Source organism: Schistocerca piceifrons, chromosome X (genome assembly GCF_021461385.2).
Source record: "Schistocerca piceifrons isolate TAMUIC-IGC-003096 chromosome X, iqSchPice1.1, whole genome shotgun sequence".
NCBI lineage: Eukaryota > Metazoa > Arthropoda > Insecta > Orthoptera > Acrididae > Schistocerca > Schistocerca piceifrons.
Window position 1 is genome coordinate 580,262,360 of NC_060149.1, and position 27,811 is coordinate 580,290,170.

At 37.7% G+C, this 27,811-nt stretch overlaps 1 protein-coding gene across 1 annotated transcript in view; it reads right to left on the reverse strand.

Annotated features, from left to right (window-relative positions):
• Positions 1-27,811, reverse strand: part of LOC124721870 (neural Wiskott-Aldrich syndrome protein-like) — a 111,861-nt gene that overhangs the window by 70,714 nt on the left and 13,336 nt on the right. The window contains exons 3-7 of the mRNA XM_047247008.1: positions 22,908-23,135; positions 14,847-14,943; positions 12,857-12,985; positions 8,534-8,697; positions 2,043-2,343 (exon numbers count right to left, since the gene is read on the reverse strand). Coding sequence (XP_047102964.1) covers positions 2,043-2,343; positions 8,534-8,697; positions 12,857-12,985; positions 14,847-14,943; positions 22,908-23,135 — 919 coding nt within the window. The remainder of the gene's footprint in view (positions 1-2,042; positions 2,344-8,533; positions 8,698-12,856; positions 12,986-14,846; positions 14,944-22,907; positions 23,136-27,811) is intronic.

A 27,811-nucleotide genomic window follows, 5' to 3' on the forward strand; every position in this document is an offset into this window, starting at 1 on the left:
ATGGAGATGTCATCATACCCAGAAAAAGACTACATTATACAGCACAAATGTCAAATATCTGTAAAAATGTCTCAAGCTTCTAGAAACAATAGAGGGTTTTTTTTTTTTTTTTTTTTTTTTTTTTTTTTTACATAATCAGAAACAGAAGATGGTAAAATAGGGTAGCTCAAAAAGTCTCCTAACAGACAGGTGACTACAATTTATGAGAAAATGAGAGACTACAGAACAAGAGCCTTGTGTTTTTGTTTAAAGTTGTCAGTATTTTCACCCCTTATAACACAATCTTTGGCTCATTTGAGACATGCTGTCCTCTCATGTATTGACAATATTTTATTTTTTTTCCCCCACATACATACGACACAGAATCATGTCTGAAATTCCTTTATAATGGAAGTGGATTACTTTGCTCCAACCCGTCAGGTATGCCACGTATCTAGTACTGTCTTGTAAATGAGTATTTTGAGTGCTTGTGGAGTTACAGATGAAAGGAACAGCTAACAGGAAACCAAATGCTGGCACTACAGAGAGATTTGAAATTAAACTGAAGACAGAGTTACAGTATGGCAGTTAATTAGGTATGACTGGTTGCACGAAAACTTTAGAGTTTGCTCAATCAAGGAATTGTTTAGAAAAATGAGAAGTCTTTTCACACTTGCTGATTTTGACCTTAAGAATAATAAGTTGTTCACATCAATAACTTAAGTATATCAAAATCAGTTATTTTTTCTTAGCCATTTCAAGTAGACAACATGGGGTGTCCTCCAAAGTGTTATTGCCATATTTATCTTGTACAGACACAGTTTCAAACATATATATCTGTCTTACTAACATCCCCTTTCACTAACCACAACCTTTTCAGAACGTATATACATTAATTTGCCTTGTGAATGTAAAATGATACACTGCACACCATTGTGATCTATTGTACAAACATGTAACATGGAACTAACTAACTAACCAACCAACCAACCAACCAACCAACATTTTGTGAAATAAAGTATTATGATCTCTAAATGTCACTGATAAAAGCTGCTTCACAATGAAAATATATATGTTATAGCAAGAACAACATGATTTATGGGACATAGTACTTTATAGAGCATACATCAGCACATATCGATGGTGGCAATGAAATTCTCTTACCTCCATCTGTCTGTGAAAACCCTCATTTCCTGTAGTTATCAAAGAGAGATTTGAAAGTACATGGATTCCTCTAATCTGTCAATAACTAGGCATCTATTATATTGCTACACGTGTAACAACTTTACCTGTATCACTTTATATATTTTTAAGAATCTGTTTTTGCTTCACCTGTAAAATTTAGCAAAATGGAGTTATGCAGTTTTCACTGCCTACCATCGACATAAAAGTTCCTCAAACGTAACCTAAAAAAATAGGAGTTTGGCTAACTGATGTATCAAGAACATACTAATTAAAGCTATGATTTGTATCTATCTAACAGCACTAACATTGTCATAAAGCAGCTCAGAAACTGTACCCAGGGTCTGCAACATAACACAATGATTTAAACCTCAAGATCTTTTGTCTTGACCTACAGTATGCATCAAAGTCAAATATGCACTGTTGTTTAAACACACTGATCCAACAGGGCAAAAAAAGTTAATTCTTATATATTTGCCCCAAATGCCATGTCCTGTCCTGGAAGTGAGGCTTGGTGGCTCAGTAAGCAAGAACCAGACTACAAAGGCAAAGGTCCACAGTTTGATCCCCAGTCAGTCCTAGGGTTTTTTCCTTTCACAACTTCTTTCACATCCAGCAATAGTTTAACAATGTGGAAAATGCAATGATGCACTGTGGTTTGGAGGCCATGTTAAGCTGGATGTTCCCCTATAATTGGCTGGGCCAGCCACTTCAGAATTCAAAAGAATGCAGGGGCATGTGACTTCCAAAAGGACTGTGCATAATAAAACACTGTGGCATTCAAAGAATCCTCCTCCAGGTTAGTGGCAACTTTATCTTTACATGCTATAAATAGAATTTTCACAACAAATTACAAGGCTAAGCCAGTATAAATATAGTACCTGTTGTCCGTACAGGTGCTGGTGTAACTCCTCTCGACTGTTGTGGTGGAGGTGGAGGTGGCAATGGTGTCGATCGTGATGGGGGTGGTGGTGGCGCAGATCGTACTTGAGGTTGTACTGCAGCTACTGGTGTTCGTGCAGGAACAGGTGGTGGCACAGCTGCTGGTGGTGGTGTTGGAATTGCTGCAGGTGGTGTCACTAACTCCTCTTTAACTGCATCCATGCCACCATGGCGACTGATGAAGTCATAGATGAACTCTCTTGTTTCACGGTCCTGCAGCTGCCTATTTGACACACCAGCCTGAAAATTAATGTTGTGTGGTATTAGCCGTACCGTAAGAAACCATAACTACAAAATGTAATTGTTCATGACTTCATTCTGCAATACATAAACATAGTGTGGCCTAAATAAGTTAAATTAGAATCCATACATATCAGTTTGCAAATACCTAATTGAAGCTTTCCCCATTTAATTAGCACTTTAATGGCGGAGGCCATTCATTGCATCATAAGTGCACCACACATCAGGTGTCACAGACAGCTATAGCAGTATGTCCAACATGCAAATGTTGCATTCAACTGTAGTACAAGCTCTTGAGATTCCTGCTCGTTTACCGCTTTGCTGTGGCTGATGTTCAAGTCAATTTGATAACAGTACTTGATGTTCAAGTTAATTTGATAACAGTACTACTGATCTAAATCTTGCCAAACTTTCTCATTTGTTCTGAACCAAATACATGACATATCAACGTAAAATACCAAACTTTATTCTTAAGTCCAATGACAGCACTACTGTCACTGTCTAGTGTTATTTTATAGCTTTCTGGAATCTGGATAACTGGTGCTGGGCATAAACAATAATATGGCTTTACTGAAGTCTGGCACAAATCACAGACAATTAACATCAGTGAATGTTCTGGGATACCTCTTTTACACCACAGTCAACATTTCATACTTCATACACAACTGGAGTTAAAAATCTGTCATTTTTTTCTGGTAAGAATGGTTAGCACACTAGCTCTAGTCATCCACAGCAGTAAATTCGATCTCAGGTCACATTCTGAACCTTTTATGAGAAAATCAATAATGTGCCTCAATGCAGTGTGTCAAACTGTGATACAATTCTATTCAACTCACTGCTCTTCAGAAATCAGCCATCGACTACGAGCAACTGCTCTATTCTGAATTGACCGATCCAAATAAAAACTGCCTTTTAAATTATAATCTGCCATTCTACTAAATAAAAGTCAGGTTTGATGTAATGTAACAGACAGTTTCGGGCACTACACAAAATTGCTTGAAATTATCTGTCCCTTCTACATCAATATTTTTACTTGTATCTGCTTTCCCAGCTTTCTTGGTGTGCTTAAAGGTTTTGAATTTGATTTATCTTCTAGAAATTATCACCAGCTTTACAAATATGTACTGAAAAACAGAACAACCTCTTATTCACAAGGACACAATAGGTTTTGTGTAAATAGCTAGCATCATGGATTCAATTAAAAAATGAGGAACAATCAAAACAACAAAGCCTGGCTGATGCGAGAACACAGTTCACATTAATTTTGATTTTTTTTTTTTTTTTTTTTTTTTTTTTTTTTTTAGAAAAGCCTTTTGAAGCAATTGATGTATTTCAGTCAAAGCAAGAGGTCAAAATACCTCAATTCTAGTAATTAGTTTTAGTTAAAAGGTGTTTTTAGTTGCTATTATTTAATTAAAATGTTGATAACTTTTGTAATACTTTTCCCAGACACAATCCAGTTTCAGTTTCACAATCCTCTGATCAAAAGGAATTACTGATATACATCACAATAATATGGTGTTTTATTTTTTAATTTTTTAATTTTTCCAATGATTTTTTTATGTTTTCAGCCCTTTCACCACCTTTCAACCTGGTTCCATTAAAATATTATTAACACAATTTGCATGCGATCAGCTTTAGCAATTTGTGTAAGACTCCCAAAATCATTTTAATGCCATCAGAATTCCTTAAATTTAATTTGAGTAATAGGACATGATTTAATTCAGATGTGGAGCCTGTCTAATGGCAAGGCAATGATGTCATCAGTCACTAGAATGAGGTAATAAGCCCCAACCAAAGTGTAATGGCGCTTGGGGAGTTGTGGCAACAGTCTTGACACAATACAGACAGTGTAGGAAGAGGACATTTTTAGAGCTACAAATGTCAAATGTGCACACACTTCCAAGATGTCACTGTGAGATGGCAACAATGATTCACCGATGCAGCGAGATACTTCAGCAGACTGATTTCGCATAATTGTTTATGTACAAAAAATTAAACTTATGTTTGAAGGGTTTGTGGATTCCTTAGAAAGCTAAAAAACACCTCAGTCAACATAAGAAGCAGTGGACCTGCAACCCTGGACAACAAGTGGCTACAAGATAAGTACATCTACAGGAGTCACCTATTTGGGAATCTACATTATTAGTGGGGGCTCGAATTAATGCCATTTAAAATAAACCATAGTAAGATCTCTACAGGCTTCAGCACTAAAAGTCTAATAGGAAAAATAACTCAAATTGGCACATTGTTATCAAAACAGGCACATCAATAATTATTTAAAAAAAAAAAAAAAAAAAAAAAAAAAAAAAAAAAAAAAAAAAACTGGTGGTCAACTTCACATATTATTTATATAATTACCATTAAGGAATCGTTAGAAAACTTATGATAGACTAATGAGGACAGCTGCATCAGAACAGTCTTTGGACAAAATATGATGACCACAAGGACGACGACGACGACGACGACGACGACAACAACAACAACAGAAAAACCATAGGATTTACATCACATTATTTATGTCATGCAATGTTAGTTATAATACAAATCAATGAAATTTAAGATTTGTTTATATAACGAGAAGGAAACATATTTTGTAGCACCACAGTGAGCTGGTATAAAGCCTTCATCACTAAAATATCTAATCATAAGCATTTGATGCATTTCTTAGGCATCCTCTGCTAACCTGTTTCAAAACACATCCAATAACTATTCATACTATGTTTTGAAGAAAGCCTACGTCCCATCTGCTGTCTCGCCTTATTGTGTACACTTTCAACAAGTGACAAAGCCAACAACCAGATCAAGAAAGTGGTGGTATATGCTATGCTCTGAAGGAGGCTTCATCCTTCCAAGAAATGCAAACTGGAACACAGCCTATGAGTCTTCGGAAAGCTCATGTATTTCATCTCTACAATTTTCATATGTAGCACTGACTTCACAGAAGGGTTTTGTTCTTATTAATTGACTTCATAGAAAGGATTTGTTCTTATTACAAAATGTACAACTTTGCTTCCACCGTTTGCTGATAGGTGGTGACAACGGTAAGTAGTGGTCGAAAGAAACAGATTGCAGATGTCAGGCAGTAAGCTTTGACCTTGGTCAACATAACCTCGTTCAAACATTAGTCTATTTGTGTTTGCATCATAAAGTTGTTCTTGATTGAAAATGTCAGTTTACGAGCCTAATTCTCATCATTTGCGAGAGGTGTTACTGTTTTGTTTCAGTATGAAGTAAACAGCAGCTGAGTCTCATTGACTGCTCTCAAGCACGTATGGTAAGGACGCTATTAGTGAAATAACATGTCATGAGTGGTTTCAACAATTCAAGAACGATGATTTTAACGTTGCAGACTGGCATAGTGGTGGAAGAGAGAATGTTTTCGAAGAAGCAGAAATGGAGACATTGCTGAGTGAAGACATGTGTCAAACTAAAGAAGAATTGGCATGATCAGTGGGAGTGGCACAGTAAGCCATTTCAAAATGTCTCAAGGCTATGGGCATGATTCAGAAAGAAGGAACTTGGGTCCCGTGTGAGCTGAAACCAAGAGACGTTGAATGGAGTTTGTGTGTTTGTAAACAGTTGCTTCAGAGGCAGAAACGGAAGGGATTTCTGCATCGCATTGTGACCGGGGACGAAAAATAGGTTCATTACGATAACCCTAAACGCAAAAAATCTTGTCAATATCCCACCCGTGCTTCCACGTCGACAGCCAAACCAAATATTCACCGCTCAAAGATCATGCTCTGGATTTGGTGGGACCAGCTCGGCGTCGTGTACTATGAGGCATTAAAACCAAGTGAAACAATTACAGGTGCTCATTATCGAACGCAATTGATGCATTTGAGCAGAGCATTACAGTGAGAGGCATGATAAAGTGATTTTGCAGCACAACGCTTGACCCCACATTGCAAAAGAGGTTAAAACGTACATGTAAACATTAAAATGGGAAGACCTAGCCCACCCGCCATGTTCTCCAGTCACTGCTGCGTCTGACTATCACCTGTTTAGATCAATGGCGCATGGCCTGGCTGATCAACACTTCCAATCTCATGAAGAAGTCACAAATTGGATCGATTCATGGATCGCTTCAGAAGATGAACGATTTTTTCGACACAGGATTCGTACACTGCCCGATAGATGGGAGAAAGTAGTGGCCAGTGATAGAAAATACAATGAATGATACATGTGTAATCAATTTGTTTAATTAAAGCCTCAAATGTTGGAGAAAAAAGGGCGGAAGCAAAGTTGTACACCTTGTAATTATCAGTTTCATCATCAGTTGCCTTACATAGCATCCATTTCTTACCCTCCCAATGATTCATGGTGCTTTTTCTTTATCAAAAACTACGTTACCTATCACAAATGATTTACATAGTATCAGTGAACACTAACAGTTCATCAACTTTGTGTTAACTGCATACCAGGACAAGCAATGAGTGAATAATACAATTACTATTTAATGCTCTGCAAAAACTATAGTCCAAACACTGTTAAAAAATTACATATTTGTATGAAAAACAGCACACAAAGCAGAGCTGTCAGCAAAATAAAAAAGTTGATGTTGAAGCCTTTTAATGCTGGCATGGTACATTTAATAATCCTACGAAAGAGGAACGATTCAATGTACCCATATGTTGCTGATCTTCATTGAACTGTGGCTTTTGTTGACTAGGAGGTATAATAGGTCACTCAAGTCTTGATTGTGAGAAAGAACACTGTTTTGTTGTATAGCCAATATTTGACTTGTCTGTCTCCAATCTTTGAGTGCACTATTGCACATTTGCTTGAGCAATTAAAGAATTTTCACAATAAATTATTACATTAAGAAAGAATTCACATTTTTGCATCCAACAGAATAAAAATTTAACACCATAAAACTCTTACGAGACCGTCATGTGCACTTATAACAAAGAAGCTTAATTCCCGCGCATTTTTTGTGAACAAAAGACCTGCAAATTACTCGCAGAGGCGTGGCAACTACGATGTGTCTCAGTACAATACAAAATTATAACTGCACTAAATGGTTCGGAATGTATTAGGTGATACTGCTAACTTACGTTTGTATCCAGCTATTTCTTCATGAAATTAATATTGGTAATAACATCCACTTTTAACTACAGTGAAAATATAAGTTGCCTATTTTTACGAATAGAAAAATCTGAGAATCAAAATAGTCTTAAAAGATATTTTAAAAAGTTCAGAATTAAATATTGGAAGTTCCAAAATACTTCATGTGAAAAAGTTTATGTACATTTAAAAATATTGTATTTTTGTATCAAGTCAAGTTAACTACATTTTCGGAATAGAATGACGACCATTTATTTAACGAATAATAAATTACAGTTTGGTAAAGCTTATATAAAATTTGGAGATTTGGTAGGTACAAGGCACATTCATTATTAATTGTGTGGTTGAAATGAATGCAAATTATATCCTTTACAGGCACAAATTCTCCAATAAATTACATTTATGGTTCCTGATAAGTGAAATTTATAGAATGACCAACTTTTTGTGATTATATGTATATACAGTGTAACTCAAAACAATGTTTTTCATAATTTATACATAAATACGAAACAAGTGTAACTCGAAAAGAATCAATGTCTCACAAACTTGTATAAAATCATGATCACATATATTACAACAGAGAATGGATCAAGTTCATAACAAGTGAAAGTAGTATCAGAAGATTCATTTGGACTAATTACCCTTAAGCTTGACCTGTTACAACATGTTTGACTTTTCCAAATGTTCCTCCTGTTTGAATCACAAGCAAGTGATGGAAAGTCATTTATTATTGGAAAGATGTAGTGAATCTAACTTCACAAGAACTTCACCGAAAGTAAAATGAAACACAGTTATGACCTACCACAAACAACCCAAACTACCACCACTACACATAAAAATCATAAATTATTCTCCACAACCACAGATGGCGAGTCCTTTAATGATTTCTCTGAACTCTCTTCCTAGCATCCTCAGTTACTTCTGTAATTTTGTTTTACACACCTATTGTGCTTTTTCTGATCTGTTTGTTCACCTTTTCACCACAGTAATTATTAGATGTTTTAGAATTGATTTGGATGAGATGTAAAAAGTCCAGCAAAATTTCTATGAAAAAGTCAGAGATCAAATTAAGTGCTCTTTTGCAAAGGAGTACGTACTGAAAAGCTTGGTGTCAACAAACCTTAACAAAAAATTGTTTCAGCTGAGGATCATCAACATTATCCAAGTCAAATCCTTTATTTGGATCCCATCCCACATGAGTCACATGACGGAAATCCTTTGGACCACTTATATCAGCCTTTGTTATACGTCTTTTTGGATCCTTTTCCTTCCTTTTGCCAGAGCCTGCAAAATTTGGTACCACATCAGAATTACTACACACATGAAAAAATACGTGCTTCCAGAGCAATGGAGCTGAGAAAGTGACAGTTTCTACAAGAAATTAAATATTAGTTTCGAAACTAAGTTTATTTGAATAAATAGAAAAAATATACGATACCCCAGGCACAAAGCTTCTGTTATACAAGCAAATTAGAATTCCTCGACAGTTACTAAGTTTAGCAAGACAAACACACAGTACAAGGAATGTAAGTCCAGTTCATCTATGCACAGACAAATGAACAGTAAGTAGGCAAACCAATTTTCAAACTTGACTAGGTTTTACAAGGGGACTCCTAAGATGAGTGAGAACTATACTGCAAGAAACAACATTTCAAGGTGCTATAGTGCACAATAGTTATGTTGATCAGTTATAAAACTACTTCTAAAACTGTACGGGTTTCTGCTTATCGTTCTTTTCCAAAGAAAAAAAAATGAAACCCTAGCACATAAAATTATTTCATTCTTGTTAATTACATTTAAAATTTAAGAATAAACATAAAATGAAGATATGTGAAGAGGAAAGGTAAGCAATCAGCCTTACTGACTGTCAAGATTTCCACACAAAACGAATCATGCTATCTTAAAGAGTCAGACCTCGGCTCAAAACAGGTACATTATTGTAGTGAGCAGAGTGAAGTATCTTCGCAAAATTGAGGGACCTGAGAAATTGCAAGAAATAGAGGAGAAATGGATAAGCCTAGACTGAAAATTTCTACACAGCACAAAATGCAATAGAAAGGACAGGGAATGATTGCATGGGGGAAATATATACTGACGTATGAAGGAGGGGATACAGGCCATCATGGTATGGGTCTTCTTATATGTATCTCAATGAAGGCAAATGTAATTAGGTGTATAGAAGCATAATAGCAAAAGAAAGCCTGCATGACGTCTGTAATGATAATGGGCTAAAGCTGTTAGACTTCACTAACATGAAGGGGATGATGATGATGATGATGATGATGATGATGATGATGATAAAAAGCACATGGTGTCCAAGGAAAGACATTAAAAAGTGTACTTTGGCATTGCCAGACAGAGTTACAAGAAATCAAATAGACAATGTGATTAAAAATGTGTGCCACACATCAGACACTATCAAAATCAGTAGCAGTAAAGGCGACAAATGGAGACACAGATCATTACTTAGATTGTGTCAGATATAAACAGAAGATAGATATGGCAAGAAACAAAAAAGTAGGGGAAAAGAGAAACACAATAACAAAACTCTCCAAATTAAATAAAAGCAGGAAGAACACAGAAAGACACTGGATGAGATTCTCAAGACAAGAAAGAACACAGGAAAGGAATGGGATGTGAAAACTAAATGGAAGGTACTGAAAATGGCCATCAGCATAGTCACGGAAGGAACACAGGGGAGGGCAGAATACAAAAGAACAGGGAAATGCTTCAACAAGGAGTGCTCATCAATACTCAAAGGGAGAAATGAAGCAAGGCAAAGAATGCCGCCAAAGAAAATAAGACTAGCAGTGGAAAACAATAGAGAGAAGAGGCAAAGAGCAGATAAGTTATGTAGGATGAAGAAAAGGCAGAATAAATGGAGGAACATATAACAGTTGGATGAAATGAGGGACAATAATGAGACACGGAAGTTCTATGAAAAACCTACAGAAATGACAAAAGGATTTCAACATAGAGTAGTTTTCTGTAAGGATAACTGGAGACAAAAGTAAACTTTTGGGAAGATGGCAACAGTATTTTACTGAGCTACTTGATGGAAAATGGGGGAAGTAAATGGGAGGAAAGCTTGAATGAGGAAAAGGAGGAACCAGAACTGGAATTAGAATTTTAAGCGGGGAAACAGGAACTCAAACCACCAGACTTACAGGAAGTGAAGAATGCAATCAAAAACTTAAAGAATAATAAAGCAGCAGGAGAAGATGGCACAGATGCTGAATTACCAAAATTTGGGGGAAATACAATGGAGTAGGGTGTTAATGAATTGAGATATGAAAAAGTGATAAAGAAAGAAATGTCAAAGTATTGGTATATGAGATAATCTGCTGAATACATAAGAAAGGTTATAAGGCAGAATGTAGCAATTACCACAGGCTTACTCTCTTAGATACAATGTATAAGATGTTTAGTAAGATTTTAGCCTCACAGAATGCTGGCTGGAAAGGATACTACGGGATTAACAGGTTAGATTAGGAAGAAATAAATCCACAATTAACCACATATTTTTACTGAGAGAAATGTTAGAGAAATTTTATGAATATGACACACAACTTCATCATTTGAAACTTTCTGGCAAATTAAAACTGTGTGCCAGACCAAAAATCAAACACAGGACTTTTGCCTTTCATGGGCAAGTGCTCTACTGGTATACCCAAGCATGACTCACAACCCACTTTCACAGCTTTACTTCTGCCAGTACCTCATCTCCTACCTGCCAGAGTCTTGAGTCATGCTTGGGTAGCTCAATCGGTAGAGCACTTGTCCACGAAAGGCAAATGCCCCAAGTATGACTCTCCGTCCAGCACACAGTTCAATCTGCCAGGAAGTTTCATATCAGCGCACATTTACTGCAGAGTGAAAAATTAATTCTGGAACTTCACCAGGTGTACACCGATTTTAAACAAGCACAGCTTAGACATGAATACAATTTTCCAAGACGTGAAAGATTTTAAAATCCTGCTAAAATTTGAGATATCATTCAAAATGATAATGAAAAGCAACAGTTTGCAAGGTCAGAATAGAACAAGAACTGTCAAGAGAGGTTCCTGTAGGGAGGCGCCTGCAGCAGACAGTTGTGGTCTCTGCACTTTTCTTTAACTTAGCACTAGAGAAGGTAATTCGGCAGATGCCAACAAACCAAGGGAGAACAATGTTTAATCGGCAGATGCAGCTGATATATATGCTGATGATGTAGCATTAATTGCAAGGAATATCAGAGCTTTGAAAAGTAATTATATTGCTTTAGAAGGAGCAGTGCGAAAGTTAGGACGGGCAGTGAATATAGGCAAAAACAAAGTATATGATGATGGGAGATCCTGGTAGGGATAGAGGAGAGACTGCAATAAAAATAAATGGGAGTGATTATCAAACAATAGAAGAGTTTAAAAGTTTAGATTCGACAATAACAGAAGATAACACAACAGCAGTAGAAATTCGAGAAAGAGTAGCAAGTGGAAACCAATGTCATTATTCCTTGCAGAATATATTCAAGTCCAAAAATGTTAGTAGGAATGCAAAAATCAAAATATATTTTCCTATATTATAACCTATAGTGATGTATGGATTGAAAGGCTGGGAGATGAGTACAAATGAAGAAGGCTGGTTACTGAGATGGGAAGGAAGATTTTGAGAAAGAGGAAGAAGTCTGGAAAATAAGTCCAAATGCAGAACTACAGACACTTTTTGGACAGGTGAATATTGTAGTGGAAATCAAGCAAGGAAGAATAAGATGGGCTGGTCATGCACTGGGAATGCCAGATACTCTGAGTATTATGAAAGCATATATAGGAAAGCTCCCAAGGAGAAGGAGAAGAGGAAGACCCAGGAAAAGGTGGCCTGAAGATATGGAGGAGGATCTCAAAGCAATGGGAGGCAGAAATTAGAGAAGAAAAGCAATGGACAGAGAAGAATGGAGGGAGATGACAAAGGAAACCAAGGTTCTACAAGGACTGTAGCACTGACCAGTAAGTATATGGTTAGGTGTGATAAGGACAGCTAGAACACAGATTTTATGACATGTTAAAAGCTGCTCCTAATTTCCCACTCTTACATTACTAGAAATAAATATTGCCTAAGTAGTAAATCTATTTAGCACCCACTAATTTTAACATCATGCCAAACAGCTTTTATCACTAAGAAATAAAGATCAAAGCACTCTGCACAAGGCTGCCAGAAGCACCATGTGACTTATTCAATCCCCAATAGTTGTCCTCCCCTCATTATGACCCTCAAAAGTGTTTTACTTTATTCTGCCTTAAAAAATGTTCTTTCCTGCTCCACATAGTATGGACAAATGTTTAAATTCTTTGGACTCACATTAACACAAGTAGGAAACCATAATAAATATATAGGGTTATACATGAATTATGACACTTTTACAACATGCTTTTTTTATTAATTTTGTAACAATGATGTTACTTATTACCAGTGGGAATGTGGATCTGACGAGATGGGATGACTCCATTGGCCATATGAAGATTATCTCCAGGCAATAGTGGCCCTGTCTGGTGCACATTAACCTGTCGAGACTGCGGAGAGGTATGAGAACGCCTTGCTACAGAAAAACAATGACAGGTGAACATAAATTAAGTTTCTTTCTGAAATAAAATACATTTCCAAATGCATTATATCAAATACTTTTAAGTGCAGAATATTACCAGGTTTACAAGTTTGAAATGCACATTTCAGACAACATATGTTGAACCACTGCAGTTTGTGTTATAAAGATTTGACACCGCACCATTTTGTTGTGTCATCAACAAGTGTCACATGTGCACAAATGATAAATTGGAAAAGTGTGTGCACAGTGATGTGCTGTTGTGTTCAATATGTCGAAATTTATACTGAACAAAGAGCATTCAAGGACAGCATTAATTTTTTGTTTTCATTTGAAAAAACTGCTGCTGAATCATACCAATTACTTTGAGAAGCTTATGGTGAACATGCTTATGTTTTTTATGTTATACTTTCTGACACATTCCACACCCAAGAGAATCATCTCATTTTTGGGTCTATGTAACAAAAACTGAATCTAATGTAATCTAGCTAAAACATTGATCTTACAACTGGTTCTCCCATGGCATGATCACTGTAGCATTACCTTTATCCACTTTAAGTACTATGCTATCCATGTCTGCTCCTACATTACAGAGGGCTACCCTCTACACAGATGAAACGTTACTCTTTGTGGAGTGCCTCTCGTCAACACTCTGCAAGACTCCTCACTAATTTACTCTGTTGCAACTTGTGTGAGAAAGCGAACAGCCTCCTTAATGAAGCTAACGAAGTCCACCAGTCATGGTGAAAGACGTGTACGAGACAAATTAACACATCATACCAACACAGATACAGTTTTGTCATCATAGATTTCCCCTTTAAAAATTGATAATAGATCATCAAGCACAAACTCTCTGTGGCACTTACATTCCAAGTCACTAAAAAATTTACTACCTGTTCGGTGTTGGTCCAGTTTGCCTTGGCCCAGCCCCAATACAATTAAGAGATGTTCAGTAACAGCACACCTGATGGCTCGAAAGAAATAAGTATGCATCTGCGTTCCTGTTCCACGGTGCACTCCTAAATTGTAAGTGTCATTTGCCCTATATAAGATCTTCCACAATCACAGAATCCTGTAAATGTCTACCTTATGCAGCAGTATCAAGTCATCTTTGATGGTACCACAAGGACTGAGGCTGCATGTAAGCTGTCATCTTGAAGGCATCATCCTCATTGTTGTTTTGTCTGTAGCACCCTCTGAATCTCATGAGAGAAATAGCCACACATCAAACTTTTGGGACACCATCATTTAGTAATCAGTGGAAATACAACTGTTTTTGGATCTTATTAATCAGGGTGGCATCCGGCTGGACAGTGCATGCTGTATGTAGCTGACGTCCTGCTCAAAGCTAAAAGAGAAAGGGTGACTGATCTGATATTAATAAAGAAACTTCACCACGTAGCAACGTACATACTTGCAACAGAGGCACATGCACTCAAGTAACATGTGCATACCCACTTACAAATGCACCATGCATGTGCCACCTGGGTCTTAAACAGATGGGCTTGGTATACCTTCACTAGCGTACAACTGAAGATGGCCAGAAGAATGTGACAAAATATTACAGCAGAAAGTTTCTAACATCCAGCAGTTCACTCAAAACTTCACAGAAGTATTTAGCATTTTTCATGAATGGAGTTATAAATTCATTTTAGTTTCCTTGTAATATTCCGTAACTTGTATCTGTGCTCCTTCAATGTAAATTTGATTTCCTTTTGGCTTTGCAAAAGTAGTTTCTCTGGCAACCATTGCAAGGAAAATAGCAATATGATTGAATCAACTGACAAAAAAATTGAGCATACAAACACAATTACCAAATTTACTAGCTATAATACACAAAAAGATAGTAAAAATTCACCTTTATGTTGCTTCCTTGCTTCAAGTTTTTCAAATAATACAGTCTTTACCAAAGAAGCCTCTTCCTCATTAGCAAAGTTGAACCCAACCATACAATCCTGAAATTAAAATAACCAACATTACTTGACGAGTCTCAAAAAACAAATTTCTTGACAACATCGTTAGATTCCTTAACATTTTTCTTTCTGCTGATGGTCCTGCAAAAGAAAATTAAAGACTTTCACATCAGTTACCTAAAAGACACCACCGTTATACACTCATGAACATCTGAACTAGAGACATTTATCAAACAACTTGTTGCACCTTACTTTCACCCTGATGATGGCACATGCCATGACTGGGCACTCTGAGACACTCAAAGAATTGGGAAGTCATTCTAATGCATAACCACTAAACAACATCGACAATTCAGATAGATTGTTGAAGTTGGGCTCAAAGCACTCACAATCTTGCTTGATGGCTTCCCAGATGGAGTTCAGAAAACTGAACAGATCACACAACCACCTTCCCTCAGATCACTGAACACTTAATCAAAACAGTCTGAAACAATCAAGGAAGTGATGGAGTTGTGGACTGTTATGCTGAAAGTAGAGGTCACTTGCAGAGTGCAGTAAGTGAACAAACAGACACACATGCTTGAAAAGTTGGTTCCTCTATCATACCAGAGTGAGGGATGATAGAAGATTTATCAGGGGCTCCATCTCATTATGTGTTAATATCACCCAATCAAAAATGTCTACCTGGATAATGCCACAAGCTGTGATTCTTGCAACATGGTACAGCGCTTAGCATGGCTGGCTGGCATGCTGTGGGTCACCAGTTCAAACTCAACCACCAGCAATTACTTGTTATTTCGTACAGATCAGTTCTGGAAGGTTCTTGAAATACCTTATGTTTTTAATGGTCATATACTCTTAGAATATTCAATGTTTGTATAAATACCAACATTCTGGAGTACTTGATATTTGTATAAACTGCTGCACTCTCCATCCACTAGTTCAGTCCTGTTCTGACCACACAATGGTGTCAGTAATAAATGTGCTTTCAGTTCTACTTCTTGTACCTAACTGACAACGCCCCCTTCAGATTTGGACTTGATTGTGTTTTTGACATGACAATATTGCCTTGTTGGAAACTGAGATGTATGGAGTCACACTAATGTGTCCTGTGACTCATCAATCCTAGCAACTTTTCACCATGTTCACACACACAGTGCCCATGCTCATCTTTTTGTCCTGTGATGTAATAAGGTAAGCAGAGGTACATGTATGCCTTGTAAACAGATTATTATTATTATTATTATTATTATTATTATTATTATTATTGTTGTTGCTGTTGTTGTTGGTGGTGGTGGTCAACATAGTTAGTGAGTGGTGTGCTGCACTGTGAATCAACTAGTTGCTGCTATCATGATTATCTAGAGCAATCCCAGTTGTCCACATTTTGTAGCCCTTTATAACTAACTATGGCAACTATCTCTGGCAGCAAGGGTTTCCTCCAAACTGAGATATTCACCTCATCTTGGCCCACTGGAATGTCATCATACCAATGTTTACGTAAGACCTGAGGTTAGATGTCCAACAAATCAGACATAACTATCTGGTCACAATAAAATGAGAAAATATTACACATCTACAACTACTTCTAAACTCTGGAAGTCACTTTACTGTGTGGGGTGGAGGGTACTTTGTGTACCATGGCCACTTCCCCCTTTTCCTGTTCCAGCTGTGAATGGTTCTTAGGTAGCACACTCACTGATAAGTCTCTGTGTGAGCTCAAATCTCTCCAAGCTTGCCTTCACAGATTTGCAATGTTTTGCTGTTTTTCAATCTCGCGTTAGGGAAGGTAATGCGAGAGATGTAATCTAATGAACTCTCAGAGGAGTCCAGGCCAGGGATATGTCAACAATACAGTGCTACTATCTGGATCACAAGAAGAATTAGGGGAAATGGCCGACATTCTGGAAACAAAAGCAAGGAAAATTGGACTTCAAATCAATTGCGACAAGATGGAATACATGGTTCTATACTGTAGACATAATGAAACTCAGGAACCACTTCCACCCTTACAGACAACTGAAAGTTCTTATCGTCAAGTCAGGGAATTCAAATATCTGGGCACAGTATTCAGAGATGAAACATCCAGTAAAATGGAAATACAGGCATGACTACAGGCAGGTAATCGCTGTTACTACAGCCTTAATGCTCACCTCAAAACCAGAAGTTTGTCAAGACATTTCAAAATAAACATCTACAAAATGCTCCTATAGCCAGTAGTACTATACGGATGTGCCACCTGGAGTACAACCAAGCAAGATCTGAACAGACTGATGATATTTTAAAAGAAAGTCCTTCAGAATATTTTTGGCCCAGTTTACAACAATGAGAATGAAAAATGGAGGAGTCATCACAATACAGAGTTGTATGATATTTACGACGAGCCAAGCACCGTGGCTATAATGAAGACACGACTACTCCAGTGGGCAGGGCATGTTGCTCGAATGCAGGACAACTGATGACCGAAAACTGTACTCAACATCAAGCCAACCGGCAGAAGGCCCATAGGAAGACCTAGAACTCCACTCAACATCAAGCCAACCGGCAGAAGGCCCATAGGAAGACCTAGAACTCAATGGAGTGACTGCATATCTAAAGACCTTGAAGAGAGTGGGACTACTGGAAGGATGGCAGAAAGGAGCTGAAGACAGGCTGAAATGCAGTCAAACTCTCAAAGCAGCGCGCGGTGCGTTGGGCCTGATCACATAAAGTAAAAGAAAGAAAGTAACTGTTTTGCTGTACCGCCAGAAATAGGTTTGTGTAATGTCACCAGTCCTGAACTGGGATTGTCTTATAGAATCAAACCAAGCACACACCATGTTGATTTACATGTTTGTGAAGGTATAGGGACACATTTTATGGCTTTTGTATTTATACACAGTTGTAACTGATGCACCACATTAAAGATCTCTCCAAAAAGCATCCTTTTTTTGGTAAGATTTGTTGTGCAAAAATACCAGGAAACGTGATATTGCTGGGTAACAAGTAACAAGAGTACAAAGACTGCTTCATTATTGTAGCGAAAAAACTGTTTTAGAGATGAAACCGGCAAGCTTTTGAGAAATACGAAGGGACAAATACTTCAGGCAGAGGTAAAGGAAATACTGAAACTCAATGTGTTGCACCTTCAAACTAATCTAACAAGTCTTATGACCACAAAATCATTGCAAGTCAGCTGTCACATCCCTATATTCTCCTTTCAACCTTCACAGGCTAATGATGAACTCTGTTAATACTGACATGGCAAACAGTCTGTGTACACCTGGAATGGCCACATCTCAGCTGTGTAGATATTTTGAAGGGATACAAATCCCTTCCTAATTTGGTGGAGAACCAACTTTCCATATCAGCAGGAAATGTGGATATTGTTAAATATGTGATGTTCTGCTCAAGGCAGATTTTCTTGTGTGTTCGAATGTAGACTCCACACAGCCGTTTTCACACTATGGTGAAGAGGTGAAATGGTAGCAGAATGTCTCAGAAGAGAACATTAAAGTTATGACAATATATTCTTCTGAAGGCTGTAGAGCTATTTTTTATTTAATCAATTCAAATTTTTATGTCTGACATACATGTTTCTTTTTTTAAATAATGTAATTAAGCGTGATGTTGAAGTAGATAAATGTAATCTAATTAGTAGGTTTATCTTCATTTTCAACATAGCACTGTAAAAACAAACAATAAGCTGTCAGAAGCTAATACAAAAACTGGCAAAAAATAATCCAAAATTGGAAATTTTACTCGCCAATTAACTGGGTCTCCAGACTAATTCTAAAATATAGACACGGAGAACTGTGAAGAATCTGTAAACAATTTTGAACACACTGATCATTTTGTTCAAATACCAGATTTCGGCTCTACACTTTTAAGAATAACTACTGCAAATCTGATTTCTTTGCCACAAAAGGTAAATCTGTTTCATACCAAAATCAGTGCCGTAAGTTAGGGTTACCACACGTCCGCATTTGTGTGGACACGTTCTCATTTTCGACATTTAATGTAGCATCCACATATATTTTTACGATTTCTACTACTGTCTGCATTTCTTAGTTTTGGGAATTAAAATGATTTGATTTTTGTTTCCATCTCGTATCATACACAATTTATATACGGGGTGATCAAAAAGTCAGTATAAATTTGAAAACTTAATAAACCACGGAATAATGTAGATAGAGAGGTAAAAATTGACACACATGCTTGGAATGACATGGGGTTTTATTAGAACCAAAAAAAAAGAACAAAGTATTGCTAGACGCGTGAAAGATATCTTGCACGCGTTTGGTGATGATCGTGTGCTCAGCCGCCACTTTCGTCATGCTTGGCCTCCCAGGTCCCCAGACCTCAGTCCATGCGATTATTGGCTTTGGGGCTACCTGAAGTCTGAAGTGTATCGCGATCGACCACACATCTCTAGGGATGCTGAAAGACAACATCCGATGCCAATGCCTCACCATAACTCTGGACATGCTTTACAGTGCTGTTCAGAACATTATTCCTCGACTACAGCTATTGTTGAGGAATGATGGTGGACATATTGAGCATTTCCTGTAAAGATCATCATCTTTGGTTTGTCTTAGTTTGTTATGCTAATTATTGCTATTCTGATCAGATGAAGTGCCATCTGTCCGACAGTTTTAGAACGTTTGTATTTTTTTGGTTCTAATAAAACCCCATGTCATTCCAAGCACGTGTGTCAATTTGTACCTCTCTATCTACATTATTTCGTGATTTATTCAGTTTTCAAATTTATACTGACTTTTTGATCACCCGGTACTTTTTATGTAGTAACTGAATTACACCATTTGTTATTTGCTTACAATCAATTTCTTACGTTAAAAAAATTCAGAGCCCATATGATGGAAAATCTGAACCAAGCCAGAAGAAATGATGAAAGTACATTGAGTCATGTAGTAGTGAGGAACAGTTTAGTGAATTAATTAAAACTTCTTTCTTTCTTCTCTGCAGTGCCAGCCCATAACACTTGTGTTGAGATGTTGTTCTCCTTGATACAGGCGAAGTGTACAAAGGAAAGAAATAGATCGACAACTGAATCTGTAAAACTGATTGCAATGCTGAAATTTAATTGCAAAGACTTTTTAAATATCTGTGTGAACAAAATGAACTTCTGGAAAAGATTCGTTCCAACAAAACATGTGTATGGAAATGGGCTCTAAAGTAAGTTAGGGTATGTGTAATATTTTTATTTTTCTGTTTCTTATGCACTAAATTTAAAATATGAAAAGAGTGCTCTTTTTTCATCCTAAAATTTGAAAGTGTCCTTTTTGCATTCCAAAATATCGTACCCCTGCCACAGGTTAAAACTGTTAAATAACGGAAAAAATCTTAAAACTAAATGGGGACTGAACTACAGACTTAGTCTGACACTTATATACTCAGCCACCAAGCCACACTGTTCACACACAATTTACTTCCCAATTATAAATGCAATAGTATTTTCACAGAAAATACTTCCCTATGTGGCATGTAAAGTACATCACGACATACAGTGTGAAAGTCTGCACATTCTTTTTCGTCATGGCCTTTTTTGATATTACCAAAATTACTTATTCACAGTTCACTAAGGGGTAACTCTGCATTCACTGGCCAGTTCTACATCAGTAAAATGACCACCTTCTCTATTTTCTCTGGCTGTCCTCCAAGTTACAAGATGCCTACTATGATAGTATCATAGACAACTAGAGGGAATGTATTAGTCAGAAACTCTAACTCTCCAGTTAACCTGATTTTATGGCCAACTCTAATATACAAACAAGGAGCACTGTGACATTTTTGTGAAAGACCTTGGATTCTCTTACTATTTTGCTCAATCAGAGCAAAAGCTGGTTTGAAAAATAAAGATAACACAAAGATCAAGGCAAACATGTGAACAGGAATGGCAAAAAACACGACAACTTACAACTAAAGGTCACAAACAGGTCAGTAAATTATCCACATGAATTAGCAAATTTTGATAATGAAAATTTTTGGAGTGTTGCAAAAAAGTTATAACAAAAATAGCAACAAATGGAGCTTCTGTAAAAGATTATTCGGCAAGTCACTGACCACCACAATTGAAGTCAATAAGACACACCTTGGTTTTACCACATGTTAAAGACACTCGCCAAAGCACTCCTCGAACACCCAACAAGTCACATGCAGTTTCTCAGATGCTCATGCCAAGCCTCTGGACAATTACAATCTGCCCTTGGTCAAACTAAAATAGATTGCATGCTTTCCCCATCCTACACACGGACAGTATGCTCACTGATATAAATGCATCGTGCGTTTGTGTAACTAGCGGTCATTCCTTGCCAGGTGATGCCACTATCGCCTGGACGGGTTTATATCGATAGTAGGTCACTGGTCATAATGTTCCGATTTCTCCACTTGGCATTCCATTTTCTAGTGTATACAACTCCACTCACTACCTCAAAATGACAATATGTAAACTCAAACAGCAATAGTGAACAACAAATAAAAAATGACAGTCGATAAATAAACCCATAGCAACCAGACTACCAACACGCAATAGAAAAATGCTACGAACTTATGCACCAACCTAACACTTTTCCATGAAATCGAACATGAAACCAATGGCAAAATAACAATGTTAGATGAAAAATAGAGCAAAGAATTACAGTTGTCTGCTCATTGGATAAAAAAATGAGAGCAAGCCACTCTATAACGCAATAAAACCACAAACCTAAGGGTTTGGGCTGGAGTCTAGACAAATCACGAAATTTTAAGGTGAGTACCACATTCTTCTCTGTCTGCTAAAATAGATGGCAGCTCCCCACGAAAATTTACTGGTACCCTGCTGTCAGAATAGCTACACATTGTTAAAATATGAAGTACTGAAATGTGTATGCTACTTGCAATACAAATTGGGTGATCTGAGTGCTCTGCCACAGGCCATTCAGTGCCTGTCATGTTGATGACAAGACTCGTACTCTTCATTACAACATTAATAGGGTGCCACTCATCTCTTTCTGAAATCCCCCAAATGGCTTATATTGGTTGGTTGTTCGGTTTAGCAGAACTGTTGATGGAGTTCATTGACTGTTGCCAGAATCTCTTTTTGCTCTCCATAATTATACAACAGCCTTTTGTTTCCACCATCTGAGAGGTTGTAATCAAATGGCATTTGAATTTCCACAGAGTTGCACATCTGTTCCTTACTGCAGAGTGGTAATCTTCATTTTATTGAATGATGAGTGGTCATCATGGCTGACCCAAAAACTTTAGCATGCATGCATTGACGGTGTGGTGGATTGTTTTGGGGATATTATCCACATAACCGTGGACTATGTATCTACATTCACACACTAACAGTTGGCTGTGTAATGTCCATTTTGCCTTGCTTAGCACCTATCTAGGCAACATCCTTTCATGTTCACCACAAAGGAGAAATGGTTCTGGGCAGAACAGAATTATCAGTATGAAATGTCTGTACTCTTCAACTGCTGACTAAGCCCTTCCCACACATTTTTCAGTTGTCTCCAAAAGTTGTGCACACACTCCTCAGAAGATTCACATCCATCTACAAACCACTGGTTCACTCACTGCCTCGAGCCAGAAATATTTCAGTCATTTGACAGTGAATGTCTGCTAAACATGGGTTTTGTGTATTTAGGAATTTAATCACTGGCAAATCTCACATGTAATCACTGTTTTTATCTTGCTCACCTGCATTAACACGTCACCTCTTGTATACAACTCTCAACACAATTTAGTACATTACTTGTAAAAACAACAAATCTTTGCATTGAAGAGATGAGAGCCACAAAGCAAAGTAGCATTTATCTCTCGCATACCTTACTGATGATAAAAAATTGCACAAGTAAATGAAACAATGTCACAACAATTGTAAACAAGAGACTCACACATTTAAACTGATGAATGACTTGAGTTATCATAGTGACATTAAAAATTAATTATACTGTAATTAATGTCATGCAGGAATGAAATTATTTGTGTAGTCATCAAAGCATTGGAAATTAGCTTACCTCGCCTTCAAAAGAATGCAAAAATGGTCTCAGTGTCTTGTAGTCAAACCCCTTATAAACTTCATGCTCCCACACCATCTGCTTTCTTGTTAAGCAATATAATCTAAAGAAGTAAGACTTCCGTGAATTGTCTTTCACAAGGCACAAGACACCAGCATCATATTTTCTCCAAGATGAGTGATCTGGTGGATCTGACACAAACAACTGGATGACGGCAGATGCCAATGCCTGAAAGTGAAAATCCTGATGTAAATGTCTCACCATGTTCACTGAAGGCAGTTCACACCAAATATGAACTGTTATCTGTGAACTAATTAAAACTTCAAACCATAAGGAAGTAGTATTATATCACTGACAAGAAGTTTAATAATTCAGTAATGTTTAATAATAAATGATGATTTAATATTACACAGTAATTATTTTACAATATCATGCTAAAACCAATTTCTTGGGACAGGTAATCGAGTTTCAAGAGTATGTTTAATGCACACAGACTTCTATCTACAGGCAGCCAATTGCCATAATTTGCTGCAAACTGTGGGTATTTCAGAATTCTGACATGCACAGCATATATTTCAAATTGTGGTAGTTTGGGCGGGGGGAGGGCAAATTGGGACATCTTTGATTTGGGTCCTAGAAAAATGAGTATTATTTTTGTCAAATTTCCTGACATCAGTATCACGATGAATCGATGGTTCAAACACTAAAGATTACATACAAAATTTGTAACTTAAAAAATGGCCATAATCCATAAAATGCATCAGTAGTATAGTAACCCACACATTACTACACCACCACTACAGCCGCACAGCATGGCACATTCAAGTAGTGCACCGTTCAACTGCTTCAGGCACTTCCACCTGAGACCGCCAAGTGGAGACAGTGCACCAGTTGACTGCAGCATGAAGCCAGCTGCCCCTGGTGGGTGAGTACCCTTCATATTGTCTTGCACTAGTTCCAGCGAGTCTCCTTGTAAATGCTAGCAAACTGTAATGTTTTGATTATGTTATGCATGTCACGCCGTGACTCAAAAGTTTTTGGTTTTTCATAACCAAATATCTTACTGTTATGACAAAGAAGGAGAACACATTTCGTACTTTTGGGTCATCCCTGTGTGTGTGTGTGTGTGTGTGTGTGTGTGAGAGAGAGAGAGAGAGAGAGAGAGAGAGAGAGAGAGAGAGAGAGAGCGCGAGCTCAACTTCCACTTTGAACACAAAGGTACTTTAGATGTGCCTCCATCAATCACTTACATTCATACTTTCAATGGAGACTACACTAATGTCACAAATTCTTCTCATAGTTCCAAGACTAGTCTGACATTCATTTACCATTTATAATCTAAGAGTGCAAATCCACCACAAATTGTGCCAACCCTCAAACTGGACTAACACATGCACTTGCACTCCACCCCCCCCCCCCCCCACACACACACACACACACACACACACACACACACACACACACCATCAGCCCACTGGACAACAAATTTTTAGCAACGATCGTCAAAAAGTAAATAATAAAATGGTGAGTCGTATGTGTAACAAAGCAGTTTACCACATGTCCCATATCTTACATTCATCAACTGTATTGGTACCACCATATTAAGGTCACAGTGGGGACAAAGTGCGACAAATCAGTGGTGCTCATACCTTGTACTCTAACATTATCTGAGCTTTACTGTAGAGATGTGTATGCCAGTTTCACTGCTCTATCTGCTTGCTGCACGAGTGTGTGAGATTAATGAAAGTGGACTTTCAAGCTATATTTGATCAATGCTGTCCACATGGATTTGCAATTAGTTTCTCTCTGCCTTTTTAATCATTTCCCTAAGTATTTTTGCTTCTCCTAATTCAATGTTTAACTCATTATCGAGGATATGTTAGCTCTGCTACATTTAAAGTTATTGCCTCTTTTATTTTAGTGGTCCAGTCAGAGTTGCTCAAGTTATATCCATTTCTGAACACTGCATTTATACACATACAATTGTGCCCAAATGTTGAAGCACCATTTTCCAAAATATGATACACAAGTTCTTTCCCTTCTCCTGACTTGACACCTTTCCAGTTTACTTTGAACTGTTAGGATCAGACCCTTATAATAGCTATCATTTTTACACCACTTCACCTACAGTGCAGTCTCATACTGCTCTACACATTCATTTTCTGTCTTCTGACAGTTATTCAGTGACAACACCCCAATTTCATTACATTGTATTCATAATGGTCTGTTGATAGAAACTTCCCACTTTCATTACATTGTACTCATAATGGCCTGTTGAAAGAATTTAACTTCTGCACCCACTTCATATACAGGGTGTTTCAAAAATGACCGATATATTTGAAACGGCAATAAAAACGAAACGAGCAGCGATGGAAATACACCGTTTGTTGCAATATGCTTGGGACAACAGTACATTTTCAGGCAGACAAACTTTCGAAATTACAGTAGTTACAATTTTCAACAACAGATGGCGCTGCGGTCTGGGAAACTATATAGTACGATATTTTCCACATATCCACCATGCGTAGCAATAATATGGCGTAGTCTCTGAATGAAATTACCCGAAACCTTTGACAACGTGTCTGGCGGAATGGCTTCACATGCAGATGAGATGTACTGCTTCAGCTGTTCAATTGTTTCTGGATTCTGGCGGTACACCTGGTCTTTCAAGTGTCCCCACAGAAAGAAGTCACAGGGGTTCATGTCTGGCGAATAGGGAGGCCAATCCACGCCGCCTCCTGTATGTTTCGGATAGCCCAAAGCAATCACACGATCATCGAAATATTCATTCAGGAAATTAAAGACGTCGGCCGTGCGATGTGGCCGGGCACCATCTTGCATAAACCACGAGGTGTTTGCAGTGTCATCTAAGGCAGTTTGTACCGCCACAAATTCACGAAGAATGTCCAGATAGCGTGATGCAGTAATCGTTTCGGATCTGAAAAATGGGCCAATGATTCCTTTGGAAGAAATGGCGGCCCAGACCAGTACTTTTTGAGGATGCAGGGACGATGGGACTGCAACATGGGGCTTTTCGGTTCCCCATATGCGCCAGTTCTGTTTATTGACGAAGCCGTCCAGGTAAAAATAAGCTTCGTCAGTAAACCAAATGCTGCCCACATGCATATCGCCGTCATCAATCCTGTGCACTATATCGTTAGCGAATGTCTCTCGTGCAGCAATGGTAGCGGCGCTGAGGGATTGCCGCGTTTGAATTTCGTATGGATAGAGGTGTAAACTCTGGCGCATGAGACGATACGTGGACGTTGGCGTCATTTGGACCGCAGCTGCAACACGGCGAACGGAAACCCGAGGCTGCTGTTGGATCACCTGCTGCACTAGCTGCGTGTTGCCCTCTGTGGTTGCCATACGCGGTCGTCCTACCTTTCCAGCACGTTCATCCGTCACGTTCCCAGTCCGTTGAAATTTTTCAAACAGATCCTTTATTGTATCGCTTTTCGGTCCTTTGGTTACATTAAACCTCCGTTGAAAACTTCGTCTTGTCGCAACAACACTGTGTTCTAGGCGGTGGAATTCCAACACCAGAAAAATCCTCTGTTCTAAGAAATAAACCATGTTGTCTACAGCACACTTGCACGTTGTGAACAGCACACGCTTACAGCAGAAAGACGACGTACAGAATGGTGCACCCACAGACTGCGTTGTCTTCTATATCTTTCACATCACTTGCAGCGCCATCTGTTGTTGAAAATTGTAACTACTGTAATTTCAAAAGTTTGTCCGCCTGAAAATGTACTGTTGTCCCAAGCATATTGCAACAAACGGTGTATTTCTATCGCTGCTCGTTTAGTTTTTATTGCTGTTTCAAATATACCGGTCATTTTTGAAACACCCTGTACCTACAAACACCAAGAGACAATAATTTAAGAGATGTTGCACACAGCAGTACACACACACAAAATTTCATATTACACAACATCACTTTTTTCCATTTTTTCACTCCCACAACTGAGAGAGTAGTCCAAGTGCTTCATTAATCCTTTGAGTATGAGTGGTTTCTGCTCAAACCATTTATTTTTATTTGAAGTCCCAGTGCCTTTCACATGAAACCACTGATGTTATTGCAACTCAAATACCTCTAGTTGTACATTGAGGTATTTCTGAGAATGCAGTGAATTGTAGCAGACATTTATAGCATTCAAAGCAACAGTCAGCACGGAGATTGGGCTACATGATTGTAGGAGATAGTACCCCCCCCCCCCTTTCTTTTTGTGATCGTGCTGAGTAGGCCATTGACAGTAAAAGTAAGTATACCTTACATTAATGTAACGTAAATTTGAGACTGAACTACTGCTTTTATGAGTAGTTTTGAAATGTAACCATCAAGGCAGTATGCACTTTTGATATTAATTTATAAAATTTTAGGTCCATTTTTGCTTGATATTTTGGACTACAGTTTCTTTTCAGCACTCTGAGTTCATGGGATTGTGTCTACGGAAAATATGAAATTGCTTTCAAATATAGCAAATGAAATTATGGATGGTTGAAAACTGTACCCCATTGGTCCTAAAGTGAAACCACCTCATCAAAACTGACTCTTTACTTTTCACCAATTTCTCCTCGTATTCTTTGCTCACTATGATAATAGCCTAAAGGTCAATATTGTGAAAATTTTAAAATTATTTTCCAATGTGAAACCACCACTTTATAACAATTAATTACTTACTTACTTCTTGTCAATTTCTTTTCTTGAAATATCACTCTACTAAATATTACTGATTACTTTCCACAGGTAATTTATCTTATTTCCATTATAGTTGTGAAAGTTGAGTTTCTCCCAGCATATAAAATGTTCAAACAACAGCCAGATGATGTCCTCAGCAACTGCCAACATTTCGACAGGTGAACATCCTTTCATTTTAAAGGCACAAATGCAGTGAGTG